The 22,573-nt window shown below is 40.2% G+C and overlaps 1 protein-coding gene across 2 annotated transcripts in view; it reads left to right on the top strand.

Annotated features, from left to right (window-relative positions):
• KIF4A (kinesin family member 4A) overlaps positions 1 to 22,573 on the top strand; it is a 122,078-nt gene that overhangs the window by 93,181 nt on the left and 6,324 nt on the right. The window contains exons 21-28 of one of the 2 annotated variants that reach the window (XM_081793043.1): positions 8,022 to 8,177; positions 8,298 to 8,398; positions 12,709 to 12,838; positions 14,244 to 14,414; positions 14,797 to 14,904; positions 15,923 to 16,000; positions 16,357 to 16,455; positions 16,994 to 17,176. In XM_081793043.1, coding sequence (XP_081649169.1) covers positions 8,022 to 8,177; positions 8,298 to 8,398; positions 12,709 to 12,838; positions 14,244 to 14,414; positions 14,797 to 14,904; positions 15,923 to 16,000; positions 16,357 to 16,455; positions 16,994 to 17,176 — 1,026 coding nt within the window. Of the gene's footprint in view, positions 1 to 8,021; positions 8,178 to 8,297; positions 8,399 to 12,708; positions 12,839 to 14,243; positions 14,415 to 14,796; positions 14,905 to 15,922; positions 16,001 to 16,356; positions 16,503 to 16,993; positions 17,177 to 22,573 lie in introns of those variants that run through there. The other variant, XM_081793044.1, reaches the window with a different exon arrangement.

The raw sequence follows: 22,573 nt of genomic DNA, 5'->3' as shown, positions 1-22,573 counted from the left end.
TTGTTGAGTAATCACATGCTGAACTACTGAAACTTTTACAAGAAACTCTTAATGACAGATGCTAACATATTAGCATGTGTGACCAAAATCTTAGAATATCAAGGACTTTCACCAGGAAAATCTTTCAAAACAAGAAGGAAAGATTCCTGAAGGCAGCAGATACTAAATTTTATCCAACTCTGTCACAGTACCTAGCTCATAGCAGGCACTCAGGAAATAGCTGTTTTCAGTAATTTTGAAGTTAAAGAGATCACTAGACTTCTCCCAAACTGCCTTGTCCATAGATATGCTGGATTACTCTATATGATTTAGGTAAGAAAAGCTAACATTTATGGAGTACTTATTATGTAGTAAGAAGTGTCAAATATTTTTTATATATTAATCATGTAATTCTCAAAACAACCCTATGAGGTATAGGGATGATTATGATCCTCATTTTACAGATGAGAAAAGTGAGTCACAGAGAGACTAAAGGACTTGCTTCCAGGTCCAATCACTAAGAATTGAAGGAGCTACTTGGGGGAATCTACTCCTGAAACCAAGAGCACACTGTATACACTGTGTGTTAGCTAACTTGACAATAAATTATATTTAGAAAAAAAATAATAGAAGGAGCTACAGTGTAATCTGGATCTAGAATTATATTCTCATAATCATTATATAACCTTATTACATACATTCTACAGTCTCTCTCTGATACACTCTTCAGTCACTAGGCCTTTGATTATGTTTAAGTTCATTAAAGATGCGTGAATATAGGAATGTTGAAAATTTTCTTAGATAAGACATAGGGATCTGTATAGTTATGATTCCTTCAGTCAGCAAGCATTTCCTTAATACCAATTCCAGCACTAGTGCCTTTTATTCTCATGACTTATTCATTCCATAACTGGAAGCCTGTATCTCCCACTGCTTTTCACCCATTTTGCCTATCCTCCCAACCCCCTTCCCTCTGGCAACTCAGTGGTTCACTCACCAGTTTATGATAAAACATCTCAAATCATGGTTGACACTGACAAAAAGGAGGGAAGACTGTGCTTGATCCTATCACACGATCAATGTGTTAAAAGCTATGGAGTTAGGGGAGAGAAGGGGAAGATGGTGGCAGTGTAGGAGCATCCTAGACACTCCTCATCCCATGAACACAACTAGATAACTATCAAATCATCCTAAATAGACCAGAAATCTACCTTAAGACTGGCAGAACAAACTCCACAACTAAAGGTAGAGAAGAGGCCACATCAAAGAAGGTAGGAAGTGCAAAGATGGGACTTGGGAGAAAAAAAGATCATGGCCACTGCAGTGGGGAGGTAGCTGCAGTGTAGAGAAGGGTGAGAGACAGACTAGCACACAGAGCAGCTCAACATGGGGGAAATGAATCCCCATAGCAATTGGTTTGTAAAGTGAGAGGGGCCAAATTTTGTGAGTTCTTGCAACCAGTGGAGCTTAAAGCCTGGGGTCTTAAAGGTCAATGGGCTTAGCTCAGATAGACCCTGAAAGGCATTGTACTGCTCTTGGAGAGAAGGAAGGCTAACAATGCCTGGACATTCAGCATTGAAATGGTGATCTGAAGAGCACCTGAGCACACAGTGGAGCGGGTATTTGCTCATTTCGGAGTATGTCCCAGAAAGGCAGCGTTCATGGAAAGACCTCTCTGGGAATAAAGAAACTGGTAGACACTATTTCCCTCTGCTATCTCTCAGCATAAACACAAAGCCACCTACAGGAACACAGCACTGACACTTACTACCTAACTTGCTTACACGAAGCTCTGCTTACCCATGCTGTGGTGAAACCCCCCTTCTCAGTCTTGCTCACCTCAGTCCAAGTGTGGCAAGCCCCCTCCCCCAGAAGCCTGTCCCAAACCCCAGCTCACACTATGTCTGCCAACCTGGGAGTTTTGCAGAGCCTCAGTTCTGGTGTCAGTGGCAATAGGTCCCATTTTACAAGCAGACCAGAGCATACCTAGTAAACAATTGCCAGATTCAGGCCAGGGACCAAACACTTCCCCCAACAAAGAAAGCCTTTGCAGACAACTGGCCTGAAGGATAAAGCATCCAGGACACAGATGCAGTGCACACAGAGTACACATTGGAGACACTCCCAAAAGCACCAGGCCCTGTAGAAAGGGGACACTACAAGGAACAGACAACAAAACATCTTCGTAACACCATTACCTTCAAGAACAGGAGATATAGCTGACTTTTCTAACACAGAGAAGTAGGCACAGAGACTTAGACAAAACGAGAAGACAGATAAATTTCTCCCAAATGACAGAATAGGACAAGGCCATGGCTGGAGATCTAAGCAAAACAGACATAAGTAACTTGCTTGATGGAGTATTTAAAGCAATGATCATGGAGATACTCACTGGACTTTGGAAAAGAGTGGGAGACATCAGAGAGACCCTTAACACAGAGATGAAAATGAACCAATCAGAGATGAAGTGTGCAACAAACAAGATTAGAAACACACCTGATGCAATGAACAGCAGGCTGGAAGAAGCAGAAAAATGAATTAATGACCTAGAAGACAGAGAAATGAAAAGTAATCAAGCTGAACAAAAAAGGGAAAAAAGAATTATGTAAAACAAGAATAGAAGTAGGGAACTCAGTGACTCCATCAAACAATAATCTTCGTATTATAGGAGTCCCAGAAGAAGACAAAGAAGAGGGGACAGAAAATTTATTTAAAAAATAGCTGAGGGTTGCCTGGGTGGCTCAGTAGGTAAGTGTCCAACATCGGCTCAGGTCATGATCTCACTGTTGATGAGTTCAAGCCCCGCATCAGGCTCTGTGCTGACAACTCAGAGCCTGGAACCTGCTTCAGATTCTGTTTCTCCATCTCTCTCTGCCCTTCCCCCATTCATGCTGTCTCTCTTTCAAAAAAAGGAATAAACATTAAAAAATTTTTTTTAAAGAAATAGCTGAAAACTTCCCTAATCTGGGGAAGGAAACAGATATCCAGATCCAGGAGGTATAGAAAACCTCCAACAAAATCAACAAAAAGATATCCATACAAAGACATATTGTAATGAAATTGCCAAATACAGTGATAAAGAAAAAATGTTTAAACCAGCAAGACCAAAGAAGACAGTAACATGCAAGGAAAACCCCATAAGGCTAGCAGCCCATTTTTCAGCAAAAGTTTTCCAGGCCTGAAAGAGTGCATGATATATTCAAAATGATGAATGGGGGAAATTTGCAGCCAAGAATGCTGTATCTAGCAAAGTTATCATTCAGAATAGGAAAGATAAAGAGTTTTACAGAAGAACAAAAACTAAAGGTGTTCATAATCATTAAACCAGACCAGAAAGAAATATTAAAGGGGACCCTTTGCGTGAAATGGAAAGATCAAAAATGACAGTATCAAGGTAGGAAACAAACACAGTAAAAGTGAATATTTCTGTAAAAAATCAGTCAAGAAACTCACAAAAAGATGTAGAATATGACATCATATACCCAAAATGTAGGAGGGATAGGAGTAAAAAATTAGTTCAAACTTAAAGGACCATCAACTTAATATAAAATTCTATAAGCAGATGTTATATACAAACCTCATGGTAACCACAAATCAAAAACCACTAATAAATATGCAAGGAATAAAGAGAAAGAAATCCAAATGTATCACAAAAACAAAACCAGCAAACCATGCAAGAAGAACAAAAAAAAGATCAGAGAAAATGTTCAATAACAACTATAAAACAAGTAATAAAATGGTAATGCATTCACATCTATCAATAATAACTTTCAATGTAAATGGACTAAATGCTCCAATCAAAAGACACAGCGTGGCTGAATGGATAATTTTTAAAAAGACCCATCTATATGCTGCTTAAAAGAGACCTATTTTAGACCTAAAGACACCTACAGATTGAAAGTGAGGGGATGGAGAAACATCTATCTGGCAAAAAGCCAGAAGAACAATACTTAATATAAAACAAAATAGACTTTAAAACAAAGAATGTTGGGGGCACCTGGGTGGCTCAGTTGGTTAAGCGTCCAACTTCGGCTCAGGTCATGATCTCATGGTTCATGGGTTCGAGCCCCGCGTCAGGTTCTGTGCTGACAGCTCAGAGCCTGGAGCCTGCTACGGATTCTGTGTCTCCCTCCCTCTCTCCCCCTCCCCTTCTTGTGCTCGCTCGCTCTCTCTCTCTCTCTCTCAAAAGGTAAATAAACATTTAAAAAAAATTAAAAAAACAAAGAATGTTACAAGAGACAAAGAAGGACACTATACAATAATAAAGGGCACAATCCAACAAGACTATATAACAAGTGTAAATATGCACCCAGAACAGGAGCACCCAAATGCATAAAACAGTTAGTAAACGTGAAGGAACAAATCAATAATAACACAAAAATAGTATAGTACTTTAATACCCCACTTAACACCAATGGACAGATATCTAAGTAGAAAATAAACAGGAAAAATGGCTCTGAATGACACACTGGAACATGTGAATTTAACAGATATATTCAGAATATTCCATCCTAAAACAGCAGAATACAGTCTTTTCAAGTGCACAGAGAAATGTTTTCCAGAATAGATTACATATGAGCCCACAAAACAAGCCTCAACTCCGCAAATTCAGGAAGATGGAAGTCATACCATGAACCTTTTCTGACCAACAATGCTGTGAAACTGAAAGTCAACCACATGGAAATATCTGGAAAGACCACAACTACATGGAGGTTAAATAACATGCTACTAAACAATAAATACATCAACCAGGAAATCAAAGAAGAAATTAAAAAGTACATTGAAACAAATAGAAATGAAAACACAATGTCCAAAACCTTTGGAATACAGCAAAAGTGATTCCAAAAGGGAAGCTTATAGCAATATAAGCCTACCTCAACAAGCAAGAAAAATCCAAGGTAAACAACCTAACCTTATACCTAAAGGAGCTAAAAGAACAACAAACAAAACCTAAAACCACCAGAAGGAAGGCATAATAAAGATTGGAGCAAAAATGAATGATATATAGAAAGTAAAACAACAACAACAATAGAATAGATCAATGAAACCAGAAGCTGGTTCTTTGCAAAAAAAAAAAATCAATGAAATTGATAAACCTCTCAACTGATTTATCAAGAAAAAGAGAGAAAGGACTAAAATAGAAATCACAAATGAGTGAGGAGAAATAACCAACAACACAGAAATACAAACCATTCTAAGAGCATATTATGAAAAACTGCATGGCAACAAATTGAACAACCTAGAAAAAAAAATGGATAAATTCCTAGAAGTATATGAACTGCCAAAACTGTACCAGGAAGAAATAGAAATGTGAACAGACCACTTACCAGCAAAGAAATTGGATCGGGGGGTGCCTGGGTGGCTTTGTCAGTTGGGCATCTGATTTTGGTTTAGGTCATGATCTTGCAGTCTGTGAGTGCAAGCCCCATGTCGGACCCTGCGCTGACATCTCAGAGCCTGGAGCCTGCTTCAGATTCTGTCTGTATCTCTCTCTGCCCCTCCCCTGCTCTCACTGTGTGTCTCTCTCTCTCAAAAATAAAATAGAAACATTTAAAGAAATTTTTAAAAATTGGATTGGCAATCAAAAACTCCCGGGGGCGGGGGGGTGGCAGAGGAGAGGGGGAAATGGGTGATGGGCATTGAGGCAGGCGCTTGTTGAGATGAGCTCTGGGTGTTGTATGTAAACAGTAAATCACAGGACTCTACCCCCAAAACCAAGAGCACACTGTATACACTGTATGTTAGCCAACTTGACAATAAATTATATTAAAATAAAAAACAAAACTCCCAACAAACAAAATTCTAGGGCCAGATGGCTTCAGAGGCAAATTCTACCAAACATTTAAAGAAGAGTTAATACCTATTCTTCTCAAACTATTGCAAAAATAGAAAAAAGTAAACTTCCAAATTCATCCTATAAGGCCAACATTACCCTGATAACAAAACCAGACAAAGACATCACAAAGAAAAGAGTAACTAAAGACCGGTATCTCTGATGAACATAGATGCAGAGATCCTCAACAAAATACTAGCAACTAGAATCCAACAATATATTAAGAATCATTTACCAAGATCAAGTGAGATTTATTCCTCGGATGCAAGGGTAGTTCAATATTAACAAATCAATCAACATGATATATCACATCAATAAGAGAAAGAGTAAGAACCATATGATGATTTCAACAGATGTAGGAAAAACATTTGTCCAAGTACAACATCCATTCATTATAAAAACCCTTAACAAAGTAGGTTTAGAGGGTACATATCTCAACATGATAAAAGCCATATATGAAAAACCCACAGCTAATGTCATCCTAAATGGGGAAAAACCGAGAGCTGTTCCCCAAGGTCAGGAACCAGACAAGGATGTTCACTGTCAACACTTCTATTCAAAATAGTACTGGAGGTCCTAGCCACAGCAGTCAGACAACAAAAAGAAATAAAAGGAATCCAAATCAGGAAGAAGTAAAACTGTCACAATTTGCACATGACATGATACTATATATAGGAACCCTAAAGACTCCACCAAAAAACTGCTAGAACTGATAACCGAATTCACAACAAAACAAAAGAGCAACCTACTGAATGGGAGAAGATATTTGCAAATGATATATCTGATAAGGGGTTAATATCAAAAATATATAAAGAACTTCTACAAGTCAACACCAAAAATCCAAACAATCTGATCAAATATTGCGCAGAAGACCAGAATAGACATTTTTCCAAAGAAGACATAGAGATGGCCAACAGGTACACTAAAAGATGCTCAACATCACACTAATCATCAGAGAAATGCATATGAAAGCCACAACGAGATATCACCTTACACCTGTCAGAATGGCTAAAACCAGAAAGACAAAAAATAACACGTGTTTGCAAGGATGTGGAGAAAAAGAAACCCTCATGCATTGTTGGTGGGAATGTAGATTGGTACAGCCACTGTGGAAAACAGTATGGAGGTTCCTGAAATTAAAAATAGAAATACCATATGATCCAGTAATTCTGCTACTGGGTATTTACCCAAAGAAAATGAAAACACTGATTTGAAGATATTTGCACCCCATGTTTGTGGCAGTGTTATTTACAATAGCCAAGATGTGGAAGCAACCCAAATGTCCATTGATAGATGAGTGGGTAAGGAAGATGTCTCTCACACACACACACACACACACACACACACACGCACACACTAGAATATTACACAGCCATAAAAAGGGTGAGATCTTGCCATTTGCAACAACATGGATGGACCTAATACCTCTAGGGTATTATGCTAAGTGAAATAAGGCAGATCAAGAATGACAATTACCATATGATTTCACTCATATGGAATCTAAAAAAACAAAATAAATAAACAAAAAGCAGATCTATAAAAACAGAAAACAAACTGAAGGTTGCCAGAGGGAAGAGGGATGGAGGGATGGGCAGAATGGGTGAAGGAGAGTGGGAGGTACAGGCTTCCAGTTATGGGATGAAGTCATGGGAATAAAAGGAACAGCATCAATATAGTCAGTGATATTGTAATAGTGTTGTATGGTGACAGATGGTAGCTACACTTGTGAGCATTGCATAACATATAAAGATACTGAATCACTATGTTGTACATAGGAAACGAATGTAAAATTATGTGTCAACTAAAAAAATTTTAAAACAAGAATGGATATCTTTATTAAAATCAACAGATGATCAAAATATACTTCAATTCTTTATCAGATGATCAAAATATACTTCAATTCCTTATCAGGACTAGTTAAGGACAAAAGTTAAGGAGAAAATGGAGAAGTCAAAGACGATGTATAAAAATACTAGGATATCTAGAGAAAGATTTTCTGCAGAAAGCCTCTTTCTTATGACCTTCTGGGATATTTCTGTTTAAGGCTCTTGGAGAGCTATTACAACTTTTGGTGAGTGTGGGCATGAATGGAAATCTCACTTCTCCTTATGTGGGCTCTGTTCTGAGTGAAATTTAAGTCTGGAGCTGAATCTAGCCATGGGCCAGTGATTCCTCATTCCTAACCCAACATCACTAATTTCTCTTCTAGAATTGGCTTGGAAATGAAGTTGAGGTTATGGTCAGTACTGAGGAAGCCAAACGCCATCTAAATGACCTTCTTGAAGATAGGAAGATCCTGGCTCAGGATGTGGCTCAACTCAAAGAAAAAAAGGAATCTGGGGAGAATCCGCCTCCAAAACTCCGGGTAAGTGCCCTTATGGACATACATGATCAATAATCAGACTGCACTCCCCAGAAACCCTCACAGCTTTGGAGGGTTACTTTCCTTTTAGCACTTCACCCTCATTCCCACTGTTCTTTACAGAGGCGTACATTCTCGCTTGCTGAACTGCGTGGTCAAGTTTCTGAGTCCGAGGATTCCATTACAAAGAAAATTGAAAGCCTAGAGACTGAAATGGAACTCAGGTAATGGGACTGTCTCTAAGGCATTGTAATTTATAAAAATTTATGCCTGGAATCAAAAGAGAACCTATCAATCCAGTGATTCAAAAGCTTGTTTTTCAAAGGCTTTCTGATGGTAGAGAAATGAGAGAACATAGCAATTCTTTTGAACTACACACTTCACTAGATATGTTGGGTACATTTTCTCATTCCCTCCCTATGAGGTATTATTACATTTTATGTGGTAAGTATCATTCATTTGACTTTAAAGATTTAAACAGGGGCATCTGGGTGGCTCAGTCAGTTAACGTCCAACTCTGGATTTTGGCTCAGGTCATGATCCCAGGGTTGTGGGATCAAGCCCTGCATTGGGCTCCTTGCTGAGCATGGAGCCTGGGATTCTCTCTCTTTCCCATGGCCCCCACCTGTGTGCTCTCTTGCGCTCTCTCTGTCTCTCAAATAAAATTTAAATAAAGATCTAAACAGAAGTTCAGAAATCTTGAGAAATGTGCTAAAGGTTATACAGAGTTGGGATTCGAAACCTGGTCTAATTCCAAAACACATGCTCTTTATGATGCACCACATCTTAGTATCTCTGAAATGCAGAACTGGCTAAAAACAAAATTTTAGAGGAAGTCAAGAACTGATACCAAAAGAGCTACAGTACAGAAGGAAGAGAAGTTTAGAGATCATCAGCAAAGTAGATATATAAGGAAAGTTACCATGAGCATTAAATTACATTAGTAAATAAAGTACATAACACAGTACTTGGCATATTAGAAGTGCTCAGTGAACGTTCTCTCTCCTTTTCTGGCTCTAATACCATAACTTATGCTGCTCTAGTTACTATTACTATCTTTTAAGTATCTATGATATCTAGAAGGAATCAAACTTTGACAGAGATTTTAGAATGTCTTACGATAATAGAATTGTATTGCCCAGAAGACCTTAAAGATCATTTAATTTGTTTTTAGCAACACACACTAGCTGTTTATCTTTGGATACATCTATAAATCATTCAACATTTGAGTGTCTGCTTTGTGCTGCACTGGATGTATGCAGTTGGGATATATAGAAAGTAGGTGGCATTCCTTGCTCTGAAGTAGAAATAGTATAATGATATAGTGGTGTGTTGGAATCATTTGTTAAAATTTCAGGACTGTTGTAAACCATTGATAGCTTGCTACACATTTATGCTACAGAAACTAGCAAAAGCTACAAATCAGGTCTGGTTTTTTAAGTGCTGGTTGTTAAACATTTACCTGCACGCCACTGTGCATAATTAAATGATTAAATGTTAAACAGGTACCAAGTAGAGAGTAATGAAACAGAGGTGAGTTTAACCAAGGGGATTTTCCTAAAGTTGATGAGACATAAACTAAATTTTAAAAGACCTAAGGGACATGAATTATCAGAGGAGACAGGAAAGGCCATATGACCAACTGACAGTTCTGAAGTGTTCTAGCTCACCTCTTCCGAGAAGTCTTCCCTGACTCTTCATCCCCCATTAATCCTCCTCTTCTCTAAACTCCTTCAGAACTTACAGTACCCAATCATATGGTACAACAGATGTGTCATCTTTATATTTGTTAATTTTTTACATTTATTAGTCTTGTTGATATAAATTGATCGTAAGCTTGTTGAAGGAAAGGACTATATATTACACCAGAGTTCTCAAAGCGTGGCCCACAAACCCCTAGGGGTCTCTGAGCAATCAGAACTATTTTCACAATAATATTATGACATTTGCCATTTTTACCATATTGACATTTGCCATGACCGTGCAAAGCAACAGTGGACAAAACTGCTCAGACCTTAGCTTGAATTAGAGCAGTGGCACCAATCTGTACTAGCAGTCACCACCACACACTCTCAGCTTTTATTTTTAAGTCAGTTTTACTTAAGACTGGCTTTGATAGGGGCACCTGGCTGGCTCAATCGGTAGAATATGATACTCCTGATCTCGGGGTCATGAGTTCAAGCCCCACATTTTTTTTAAGTAGTAAAAGAAAAAAAGAATGGCTTTGTTAAAGCAGTAAAAATTGTTAATTTCATTAAATCTCAACCCTTGAGTTCAAATCTATTTAGTATTCTGCATGACAGAACGGGAAGAACACAGACTACTTGTGCTCTGTGCTAAAGTCTGAGAGTTGTCTGGAGGAAAAGCACTTGTACGATTGTTTTTCCATGGAACATTAGTTGTCTTTGAAAGAATGACTGACAAACTATGGTTATTCAGACTTCAGTACTTGGCAGACACTTTTCTGAAAAGTGAACAGAGTGAGCCCGTCGCTTCAAGGAAAACAACTGGCAGTGTTTGTCACCAAAGTTAGAATTTGAGCTTTCAAGCAAAACTTAGAACTTCGGAAAATTTTTGTCTGCCACTATTGAGCTTGACAGTTTTTCATAACTTTTCTGATGAGACCAGTAGTGATATTAACAATTTTTTATTTTTTTTATATTACATCATGAAATGTGTTCACATTTGGAGACTTTGCATCACTCCGCATTCTCCAGATGATATTACAGAAGCCTGTAAGGGTAAAAGAACCATTGAGATTGCAAGATAGACCGATGGATTTTAACATAAGGGAGTAAGAAAAGTTTACTAGTAATGGTTTCCAATTCCACATTTCAACTTTAGGGAACTACCACTTGCAGGGTTTTAGTATAATCACAAAGAAGAGTATCTATCCACAATTACCTGAATAGGCTATTAAAATGCTCCTCCTTTGTCCAACTACATATCTATGAGAGGCCAGATTAAAGACAATTAATAAAGATGTTAATTTCAGCCAGAACACATCACAAAAGACTGGTTGCAGAGGGAGATGTGAGAATCCAGCTGTCTTCTATGAAGCCAGATATTACAGAGATTTGTATAAATGTAAAACAATCCCACTCTTCTCACCAAATTATTTTTTGTTTTAGAAAATGTATTTTTCATAAAATATATTACAATGGCTTTTTGTTATCTTAAGTGAATTAATAAATACTTAATTTTTTCTCAGTTTTACTTTCAATACTGTAAATACCTATAGGTATAATATATATAAACAGAGTTTCTCAGAGGTCCTCAGTCATTCTTAAGAGTGTAGAGGGGTCCTGGGGCACCTGGGTGGTTCAGTCAGTTGGGCATTTGACTTCAACTCAGGTCATGATCTCACAGCTCATGGATTCGAGCTCCACGTCGGGCTGTGTACTGACAGCTCAGAGCCTGGAGCCCGCTTTGGACTCTGTCCCCATCTCTCTGTGCCCCTCTCCTGCTCGTGCTCTCTCTCTCTCAAAAATAAATACTTAAAAAAAAAAGAGTGTAGAGGGGTCCTGAAACTCCAAGATTTGAGAACTGCCACCTTAGATTATTTTGGTACCCATCTTTTATAGTACCTTACAGAGCAGCACGTCACACATATGCTGGTATACTACCTCTCACCAGACACATAGCAAATTTGAGAAGGAAGCTATTAACGAAACTGCATTATTGTGTAAACCTTGGTCTCAGGCCATACCTGATCTGAAAGTATCTGTAAGTTATAATCAGGGTCAATGGTATCCAGTCTTCTTAGAAACTTCTCAGTCCTGTGCCAGGGACTTCAAGGTAACCTCTCGCAACATTAGCCATATGTATCAATTTGGTATTCGGTCCCAGCAAAGAACATTTACCTGCTTGTTCTTTTGAGATTTTGTTTTTCCTTCAGGTCTCCAACATGACTCTTACTCTTGCATGGTTGAGCCACTATATCACAGTCTGAACTTAAATGGCCTCAAGACAAAGTCACATTACAGTCAGTGCACTACAACAAAAGCCCTACTGATACAAATATTTCCAAATCCCACTATATGACCCATTTATTTCGACCTGTATTTAATGAAATAAAACCAAGATTGTCTCTTGGATTCCCTTTGCACCAAGAATGGAGATACCTAACCTGATGACTCAATCATTATTTAAAAGATATTTAACTGAGGGGATATTTAAACTGAGCCTCGGTGGCTCAGTCAGTTAAACGTCTGACTTTAGCTCAGGTCATGATCTCGACTTTAGCTCAGGTTCGTGCCTCGCATTGGGCTCTGTGCTGACAGCTCAGAGCCTGGAGCCTGCTTCAGATTCTATGTCCCTGTCTCTCTTTGCCTCTGCCCCACTTGTGCTCGCTCTCTCTCTCTCTCTCTCTCTCTCTCTCAAAAATAAACAAACATTTTAAAAAATTAGAAAAAAAAGATATTTAATTGGTACCTCCATCCATAAAACTATTTGAAGTTTCTCCATAGAGCTCTTCCCCTCTCCTTGGTGTTAGGGATGCTAGCAATGAGTCTCACTGTTTCTTTCCCTGAAGGAGTGCTCAGATTGCTGACCTACAGCAGAAGTTGCTGGATGCAGAAAGTGAAGACAGGCCAAAACACCGCTGGGAGAGTATCACTACCATTCTGGAAGCCAAGTGTGCCCTGAAATATTTAATTGGAGAGGTAAGCATCACTCTTCCCTACCAAGAATTAGGGGCCTGTCTTGGTAGGTTGAAATAAGATGTTATCTTGGAATACTGTCATAGTGCTATTGCCACTTTTCATGCTGAAAACTGCAATGACACTAGCATTAGAGAAATCATTTTATGGGTAAAGGCTGGTGTGGACAAGTACAAGCCATTCACTTAGAAAAATATAGGACTTGCAAACTGATACCTGTCATGCCTGACGCGTAGAAAGTACTCATTAAACATCTGCTATTATTATTGGGAAAATATCAGGATGCCATAGTAGGCCACTCATTAAACATAAGCTCTTATACTTACTGCTTTTTGAAACACCTATGACATGTATATTCAAAAAGTTTAAGATACAATCTAGAAAAGAGGAAACCTAATCATCTTTTCACATGTAAAGATGAATCCATCTTTTTTAAAATTTTTTTTTAACGTTTATTTATTTTTGAGACAGAGAGAGACAGAGCATGAATGGGGGAGGGTCAGAGAGAGGGAGACACAGAATCTGAAACAGGCTCCAGGCTCTGAGTGGTCAGCACAGAGCCCGACGCGGGGCTCAAACTCATGGACCGTGAGATCATGACCTGAGCCGAAGTCGGACACTTAACCAACTGAGCCACCCAGGCGCCCCAAGATGAATCCATCTTAAGGAAAATCCATCCTCACTGACCCTAAAATAATGTATCATCTTACATTGCCACAAGAGGGACTGAAGTTGATCAACTCTGGTGACTGAGGCATTTGCACTTTGAGACAAGCATACAAACTCCAACCCTGGAAGTTTGAGCAATGTTATATCCTTTATACATTTTTTTATTGGGTGACCATATTTGCCCTACCAAGGCAATCCTGTTTAGTCTTATGAACAGTGATATTTATGATGTTCACAGTGTGGGCCAGCAGAGACTATAAAACTAGGCCAGCAAAGGATATCACTCTAGCCTGAAGAGCCAGATCAATAGTCCCAGCTAATGTGTCTACTAGTTCCAACATGTGAACACAGACATTCTGAGATGGGCCATAATTGGCCATAAGGGTGTGTCCTATGGGTTTCTTTTTAAGACGAAGGAAGAAAATCTTAAATATCAGAACTTGGAGTTGTCAGATACTGTTTGTGTTCAGTTTATTCTCGCCTGGAGACAGAGCAAGAGATTAAATGACCTCAGCAGTGGCTTCTAGCTCTAAGAGATCTATCTCAACAGAAATATGGGCTCTTGGTAGCATTGTTACTATTCGGTGGGAGATTCCATATGACATAGAAAGAGAAGAATGGACTTGGACATGGAGGAACTTTTCTCAGTCCATTTCAGGAAAGCTGACATTTTCCTGCCTAATGAATGGGGAAAGGTGGCCATTCTCCAAATAAACTGATCTTCTTTTATCCCTTCCAGCTGGTCTCCTCCAAAATACAGGTCAGCAAGCTTGAAAGCAGCCTGAAACAGAACAAGGCCAGCTGTGCTGACATGCAGAAGATGCTGTTTGAGGAACGAAATCATTTTGCTGAAATAGAGACAGAGTTACAGGCAGAGCTGGTCAGAGTGGAGCAACAGCACCAAGAGAAGGTAAAACTCTGGCAAGCCAAGAAGCTATACTGAGAAACAAAGGGTCGTTGCTTTTTGTTATTAGTTTTAAAAAGATAGTGGGGAGAAAAAATTTTTTAATAAAAAGATAGTAGGGGGGATATGAAGTTCCCTTCAAAAGACCCCATAGTCTTTTCCAAGTTTTGCAGGCGAGGAACTTGAGAGAAATTACTTGTCGAAGTGTACACATACAGTGGCTCTTAGCCTCCAGCGTTAAGACTGAGAGTAACATTGTGGCCGTGCTTACTACTTCAGGCCATGAGAACAAAATGCAACCCGTACTTCTAAATCAGAGGAGTCATCTGGGTCCCTGCTTGAACTAAGCCGGAATTCCTTTTTCCTCTTCTTACTCCTTTGTCCCTAGGTGCTATACCTGCTCAGCCAACTGAAGCAAAGCCAAATGGCAGAGAAGCAGCTAGAGGAGTCGGTCAGCGAAAAGGAACAACAGCTGCTGAGCACACTGAAGTGTCAGGTATGATAACGAGGCAAAGGTCTCCAGAGGTGGGATCCACAAGCCTGGCTGAGAATCCTGTCTGATTTACACCATTGTACTTTCAGCAGAGAGTAACCACTGAAAAGAGATTTATACTAGTAACCTCTGCAGTCTTTTGGCCCTATTTATTCAATTTAGGGGTATTTAGAATGTAACCACACATCGAATAACCTCCTTCGTGGTACAGAAATGACGATACATACTCCATACCAGACTTTGAGGCCTCCTGGTTCTTTTCCTCAGCCCTGAGCCCTAAAAGAGTTGAGAAAGTTCAATCATCCCACAGAATCCTAGGGGCATTCAGCTGTCTCTTCCTGAGCTTGTTTTGAGCTGAGACCTGACATGTTTGTAAAGTGCCTAAGGTCTGAATCTCTTCCAGAGGCTGGGAACACCACACCCTTTAGTAGCATGTTGGAGCACTATTTTATCCAACTTAGAATCTTTTTTTTTTTTCCCTGAACCACCAGTCTCGAGAGTTTCCTTGGCACCTCCCATCGAAGACATAACCAAACTAGTTAAGGTCGTATGCACGAATCATGAATCTAGTTGTCTTAAGTGCCAGGAAGTTTAAGCAGGCTTATGAGAGTAGCAAATAAAATGGCTAGCCTGTGTTTAGAACGGTGAACAAAAGCATCTGTCAACTTGAAAGAAACAAAGCTAACTGTCCATTTTGGTGTCTTAATCAGCATCCTGATGTGAATGAATAAGGGATGCAAGGCTAGAAAACAGAAAAGAATAAGGAAAGCATTTAGGGTAGAGCACATGGTTCCTGTGAGTGTGGTCAGGACGGCTTGGGAGTGTTGGAATAGAAGTGGCATTCAGGACACCTAGGAACTGGTGGGAATCAGGCATTTTTCTGGGTGCCAATGCCTGCTGTGCAAAAACCATCTGCTGCCAGCAACTTGGCAGCAGTATGTTTTCATCTATGTGAGTTGTTTGGTAACCCACATGTAGTGCCCAAAATAACCCCACCTATCACTGCACTATCTGGAAATAGGATGAAGAACTTGAGAAGATGCGAGAAGTGTGTGAGCAAAATCAGCAGCTTCTCCGAGAGAATGAAATCATCAAGCAGGTAACACAGCTTCCCACCCACTTTAATAAGCCCTGGGAGACCCTGTTGTAATTGAGGTCAGCTCTTGGGAGCAGCCCCGAGTATGATGAGTTGGCTCTATTTTTGAGGTCTGTGTCAAGTTTCCATGTAATACAGTCATGTGCGTTTCAAAATGGTATAAACACACATTTTTTAATCTGCTCTTTTCTGAATCTAATGCCGATCTTCTAAAGTGAGTCCTTCAACCTACTTTACTATTAACTTGCCTCACTTTACTATGGTTTAAATTAAGCTATCTTAGGAGTCTTTATGTTTTAGCCATTAACATTCCCAGTGGCTGCCCTGCAGCATACACTATGTGTTTTCTTTCCGAACAGAAACTGACCCTCCTCCAAGTAGCCAGCAGGCAGAAACCTCATCTTCCTAAAGATACCCTTCTATCTCCAGACTCTTCTTTTGAGTATATCCCACCTAAGGTAAACTGCTCAGTGCTGGTAATACCTGCACATGGCCACAGTTGGGGGTGAGTGTGCTAATTAAGTTCATCTTTTAGAAGAGGTTGAGAGTTAAAAAGCCCAAATTTCAGCATCTCAATTTTCCTTGGAGTCCCAAACAAAACTACAGTACAATCTTGAGGAAAATAGGCATTCTCCCTCCCCAGAAGGCTGACTTTGGGCCATTTACAGGCATTATGTAACACAACTGAGAAGAAACAGGAGAAAAGAGCAGTGTTCAGCTGTCCATCCAGAGATACTTATCTCATCATATCATGAGTCCCTCTTTCTTCCCTCAGACTGCTCAGCCTCTATCCCTTCAGTTTCTATCCCTTCAAAGACTCTGCAAGGCCAAAGGCTAAAGCAGAATTTCTTCTGATTGGTAAAGCCAAGGGCGTATATTTGAGGGAGTCTGAAAGCTCAGCTCTGAGAATATAGCTGGCAGTAGCTACTGGGAAGATATGATCTACATGTATTTTTTAAATTTTATTAAATAATTATTCCAAACCTTTTTTCTTAGCCCAAACCTTCTCGTTTTAAAGAAAAATTCCTGGAGCAAAGCATGGATATCGAGGATCTAAAATATTATTCAGAGCATTCCGTGAATGAGCCTGAGGACAGTGCTGGTGACGATGATGATGGAGATGATGAGGAATGGAAGCCAACAAAACTAGTTAAGGTGTCCAAGAAGAACATCCAAGGGGTAGGAGGCAGCTCTCATCTCTGTCAGGGGTCCTAGTCATTAGTCTCTACTGTCAGTGGGAAGGTGCTGGCCCCATACCCTGCCCCTGAGCCCCTAAATCCCGTTCGAAGGCATTTGGCTCCGTGAGGAGTCCTTGTCGGGCCAGCTCTATATGGAACCTGGGGCTGGCAGAGAAGGTTGCCTGAGTGCACAAGATGGCTGTTTTCGTATTTTCAGGTTCTCACTAAGTCTGAATGGGTAGTAGTGTTCCATACCATTTCATTGAGGCTGATTGAGGGATCATAATAATCCTTCATATTTTTATAATACTTTACAGTTTAGAAGCCATTCTCATATATGTTCTCCCTTTTCATCATCACAAATAAAATCCAGTGAGGTATTTATTATTTGCATCTTACAGATAGATTTGGAACCCACAGGAGTGAAATGACCTTGCCTAAGGTCATAAAACCAAATGACAGGATTTGAAACCAAATATCCAACTCCAAATCCAGTCAGTTTCTATCATATCATGGTCATACCAATAACAGTTGCAGACCAGAAGCTAAGTAGGAACTTCATCTTCCTTGCCTACTAGAGTGATTGTGTTCCCTAGGCTGAGGGCCAATAGGAATTACAGAAAGGGCTAATAATTAAGCTCAAACACACCAAGTTAAGGTCAGTCAGAAACAATTTGACTTTGAGGCATGCTTATTTACTTCCACGATGATAGTCCTATATAATTATCAAACCTAGATGTTTCATGTTGTGAAATATTAACTTCCCAGGCACTGTAGTTCACCACTACCCCAGATGTGCCCTGTAGCCACATTCCACTTAAAGAGAACAGTTCACAAATTAACCCTAGCCAGCTTCCTGGAAGGTTACTTGATTTCATCAGCTGATTGAGTCCCACAAAGGGAACTGAGCCTTAGAAAGCCACAACACCAGAGAGAAGCAAGTCATGAGGAATAGACTATCTATTAAGTCATTTGGGAAGAGTCATCAAAAATGCAACATGTCATGTGCTCTTAGTGGGACTAAGAGCTCATCCTTAGCCTCAGAGAGCTCATAATCTAATGGGAAAAAAAGGCAAAGAAATAGAAGCATACCATAGAACCTGAGCATATTCATCTCAGGGAGATGGACTGAGAGATTTTTTAAAATAAAGCTTATGTATTTATTTTGAGAGAGAGCACATGTGTGAGCAGGGGAGGGGAAGAGAGAAAGGGAGAGAGAGGGAAACCCAATCCCAAGCAGGCTCCATGCTTTTAGCAGGACAGCTGACATGAAACCATGAGACCATGAGCTGAGCCAATATCAAGAGTCCTATGCTTAACCGACTAAGTCACCCAGGCACCCCCTAAGAGTGACTATAAAGCCAAATCAAGTATATACCGCTTAGGAAGATACCATGAAAGAGATGACTATTGTTGCATTATAAGACAGAAAGGGAGGGGCGCCTGGGTGGCTCAGTCGGTTGAGCGTCCGACTTCGGCTCAGGTCATGATCTCACACTCCATGAGTTCGAGCCCCGCATCAGGCTCTGTGCTGACAGCTCAGAGCCTGGAGCCTGCTTCAGATTCTGTGTCTCCCTCTCTTTTTCTGCCTCTCCCCTACTCATGCTCTGTCTCTGTCTCAAAAATAAATAAAAACATTAAAAATTTAAAAAAAAGACAGAAAGGGAAACACAGTCTTGGAAGCAAATTGAGAGCCCATTTCTGACACAATGAATAGCATATTGCAAAGACTCAGTTATAGAGGGACAGGGGGTTGGGACACTTACAGAAAATGGGGCAGAATATGTCTGACTTTTCACTCACTTATTCAACAAACGTTTTTGGACTCTACTATGACTGAAGTGGAGAGCATGAGCTGAATGTAGACACAAGGGTCAGCTAAGTAATAGGAAGCAGAGTTGAGAAGTATACACAGAAACAAATGGTAGAGGACCTAAAACTCCTCGGAAGGCATTTCCAGATGTGAAGCAAATGTGTGTATATTTGTGCTGGAGACAAGTTTACTGTATGTATTATGGCACTGTGGCTCCAAGCATAAAAGGGAAATATAGAAGTCTGGTAAAAATTGCAAGTCAGTGTTTGCTATCAGTGATAAATTCTATGTCTAAAACAGTGAGAGACTATTCTTTTCTAGGCTTTTCTCCTGATTTTGTAACTTGAGAAAATATAACTGGGCATTAAGGGGAAGGAGTTGGCATACAATCTAGTTTCTCCCTTTTGGCAACCTCAAAGTATGTGGATGCTATGACTGCTCTCTGATCAGACGTGTAGACACATTAGTTACAGACCTTGACGCTTTGCATGAAGGCCGTATTTATTGTTCCTACCCAGCTGAAATGGCCTGGTGTTATAGCACTAGATTGCTTCAAAGGAGACTGCAGCAGGTACCAAACTAAGGACTCGTCTAGAGCTAATGCTGAAAAAGTAGGCTTCCTCACTCAGCCATGTTTCCTATATGTACTAAGGAGATGCTGAGGGATAGGCCATGTGCTATAGTAAAAATAATAGGTTCAAAGCCAGGTAGACATGGGTTCTAGTCTTTAGTTTGCCACTGGCTAATTGGATGACCTAAAACAGGTCACTTAATCTCCCTAGGCTTCAGATTCCTTATCTATGCAATGAAGGGATTAGACTACAGTAGATGATGTATAAGGTCCCTTCCAGCACTAATATCCTGAGTCAAAGTAACAAAGTTGTATAAATATGGTTTTTTTAATTAATTAATTAATGAGTTTTAGTAATACTACCTTTATATGGTGTTTTATGGTATCTGAGAAGTTAAAAGAAGGAATATATGCAAAAACACCTTGTAAAGAATCAAATATCATACAGGTATTATTAGTAAAGCACCATAAGCGGGGCACCTGGGTGGCTCAGTTGGTTAAGCATCCGACTTCAGCTCAGGTCATGATCTCACAGTTCGTGGGTTTGAGCCCAGCATCGGGCTCTGTGCTGACAGCTCAGAGCCTGGAGCCTCCTTCAGATTCCATGTCTTCCTCTCTCTCTGCCCCTCCCCACTCGTGGTCTGTCTCTCTCCCTCTCTCTCTCTCAAAAATACATAAACATTAAAAAAATTAAAGCACCATAAGCATTTTTACAAATAGTCATTTGTCCCCTTTGGCAGAAAAGAAGGGGCAGGTATTCTTAATCTCTACCTTAGTGATGAAAAAATGGAGATAAACTTGAATGAAGTGACTTGTCCAAGGTCATACCAAGTATTAAATATAGGAGTAGAGCCTGAGTCTCCTGTCATAGCCTGGTATTCTTTATGTTAAAGTTTTTACCAGATCTTATTTTGAGATACAGTATAATACTGAAATCAGTGCTAAAAGAATTAGAGACTCTAAAGCAATATTTCTCAACCCTGGCTGCACATTAGAATCCCCAAGGGAGGGGCGCCTGGGTGGCGCAGTCGGTTAAGCGTCCGACTTCAGCCAGGTCACGATCTCGCGGTCCGTGAGTTCGAGCCCCGCGTCAGGCTCTGGGCTGATGGCTCGGAGCCTGGAGCCTGTTTCCGATTCTGTGTCTCCCTCTCTCTCTGCCCCTCCCCCGTTCATGCTCTGTCTCTCTCTGTCCCAAAAATAAATAAAAAAAACGTTGAAAAAAAAAAATAAAAAAAAAAAAAAAAAAAAAAGAATCCCCAAGGGAGCTTTCCAGCATAAGGAGCCTGGGACCCACCCCCAAATATTCTGATTTAATTGGTCTGAGGTGGGACCTGGTCTTTTTGAAAAGCTCCCCAGAGATTTGTGTGTAGCCAGGGTTGCAAATCACTGGCTTAAAGGAACCCCAGAGGTCTTTCAGCTCTACTTCCCACTCTATATAAAGAATCCCTCTATTATAGTGGTTCTCACCTGGGGTGTTGGGACATGCTGGTGGCTTGCTGGCTGTTGCAATACACACACATGTATACACACACACACACATGCCATGTACCACAAACATATATATTTGAAGTCATGGCTGTGGCAAGGTCATGTTCCCTCTCGTACGTTATGATCTGGGTCCTGGTGGGAAAGAGAATAAGGTGAAGTTATAGCTTGTGAAATGGCATTCATGCGAATGCATCTGTCATGTGTGTATCATGACTGTTCCCATAATACCACTATCAGGTGTTTAGCCTCTGCCTGCTTGAAAACTTCTAGTACTGGGAAGCTCACAGCCTCATAGGGCAGCCCATCATAGTCCACTAACCGTTAGGAAGTTGTTCCTTTTTGAGATAAAATATACTGACCTGTAAATCATCCCAATAGGAGATGGCTGTGTAAAAGTCTAGCTGTTCTTCCTCACAACAGCCCTTCAGATACCACTCTCATTGTATTATCCCTTTGGATAAAATAGAGACACATTGACAGGATAATAGAGTGTGAGGCATTTAGATGCCCAGGCTATAGTAATCAGTGGATCACTGTCATCTAGTGAGTTGTCTCTAGGACATGTCATAGAACTCTGTCTTTTGTCCTGTCTTACTGAAAGAAACAAGATTTTTTTCGTCATAACGTCCGGTATTGGCAAGGGCGACTAATGTGGGCATTCCTCTCTATTGCTACTGGGTAGGTAAATTGGTGTGCGTCTGAGAGGCAATTTGAAAATATGTATCAAAAATACATATGTATCAATAATATGTATCAAAAATACAAAAATACACCTGGCCGGCTCAGTCAGTAGAGCATGTGACTCTTGATCTGAGGGTTGTTAAGTTCAAGCCCCACGTTGGGTGTAGAGATTACTTAAAAATAAAAATCTTTTGGGGCGCCTGGGTGGCTCAGTCGGTTAGGCATCCGACTCCGGCTCAGGTCATGATCTCGCGGTCTGGGAGTTCAAGCCCAGCATCAGGCTCTGTGCTGACAGCTCAGAGCCTGGAGCCTGTTTCGGATTCTGTGTCTCCCTCTCTCTCTGACCCTCCCCCGTTCATGCTGTCTCTCCCTGTCTCAAAAATAAATAAACGTTAAAAAAAAATTTTTTTTTTTTAAATAAAAATCTTTTAAAAAAATACTTATCAAAAATCTTAACAATGAGGGGTGCCTGGGTGGCTCAGTTGGTTGAGCGTCCAAATTCGGCTCAGGTCATAATCTTGCCGTCTGTGAGTTCAAGCCCCACGTCGGGCTCTGCTGACAGCTCAGAGCCTGGAGCCTGCTTCGGCTTCTGTGTCTCCCTCTCTCTCTGCCCCTCCCCCACTCGTGCTCTTTCTCTCTCTCGCTCTCTCTGTCAAAAATAAATAAACATTTAAAAAATTTTTTTTTAATCTTAACAATGTTCCTGTCCTCTGGCCCAGTAATTATACACATAGGAATTTATACTAAGGAAATAGTCACTGGTACATAAAAAGATTTATTCATTCAACAAATCTTTTGTGAGCACCTAGATATATATCAAACACTGTTTCTAGGTGCTAAGGATA

Source organism: Panthera onca, chromosome X (assembly GCF_046562875.1).
Source record: "Panthera onca isolate mPanOnc1 chromosome X, mPanOnc1 haplotype 2, whole genome shotgun sequence".
Taxonomy (NCBI): domain Eukaryota; kingdom Metazoa; phylum Chordata; class Mammalia; order Carnivora; family Felidae; genus Panthera; species Panthera onca.
This window is presented reverse-complemented; position numbering and strand designations above follow the sequence as displayed.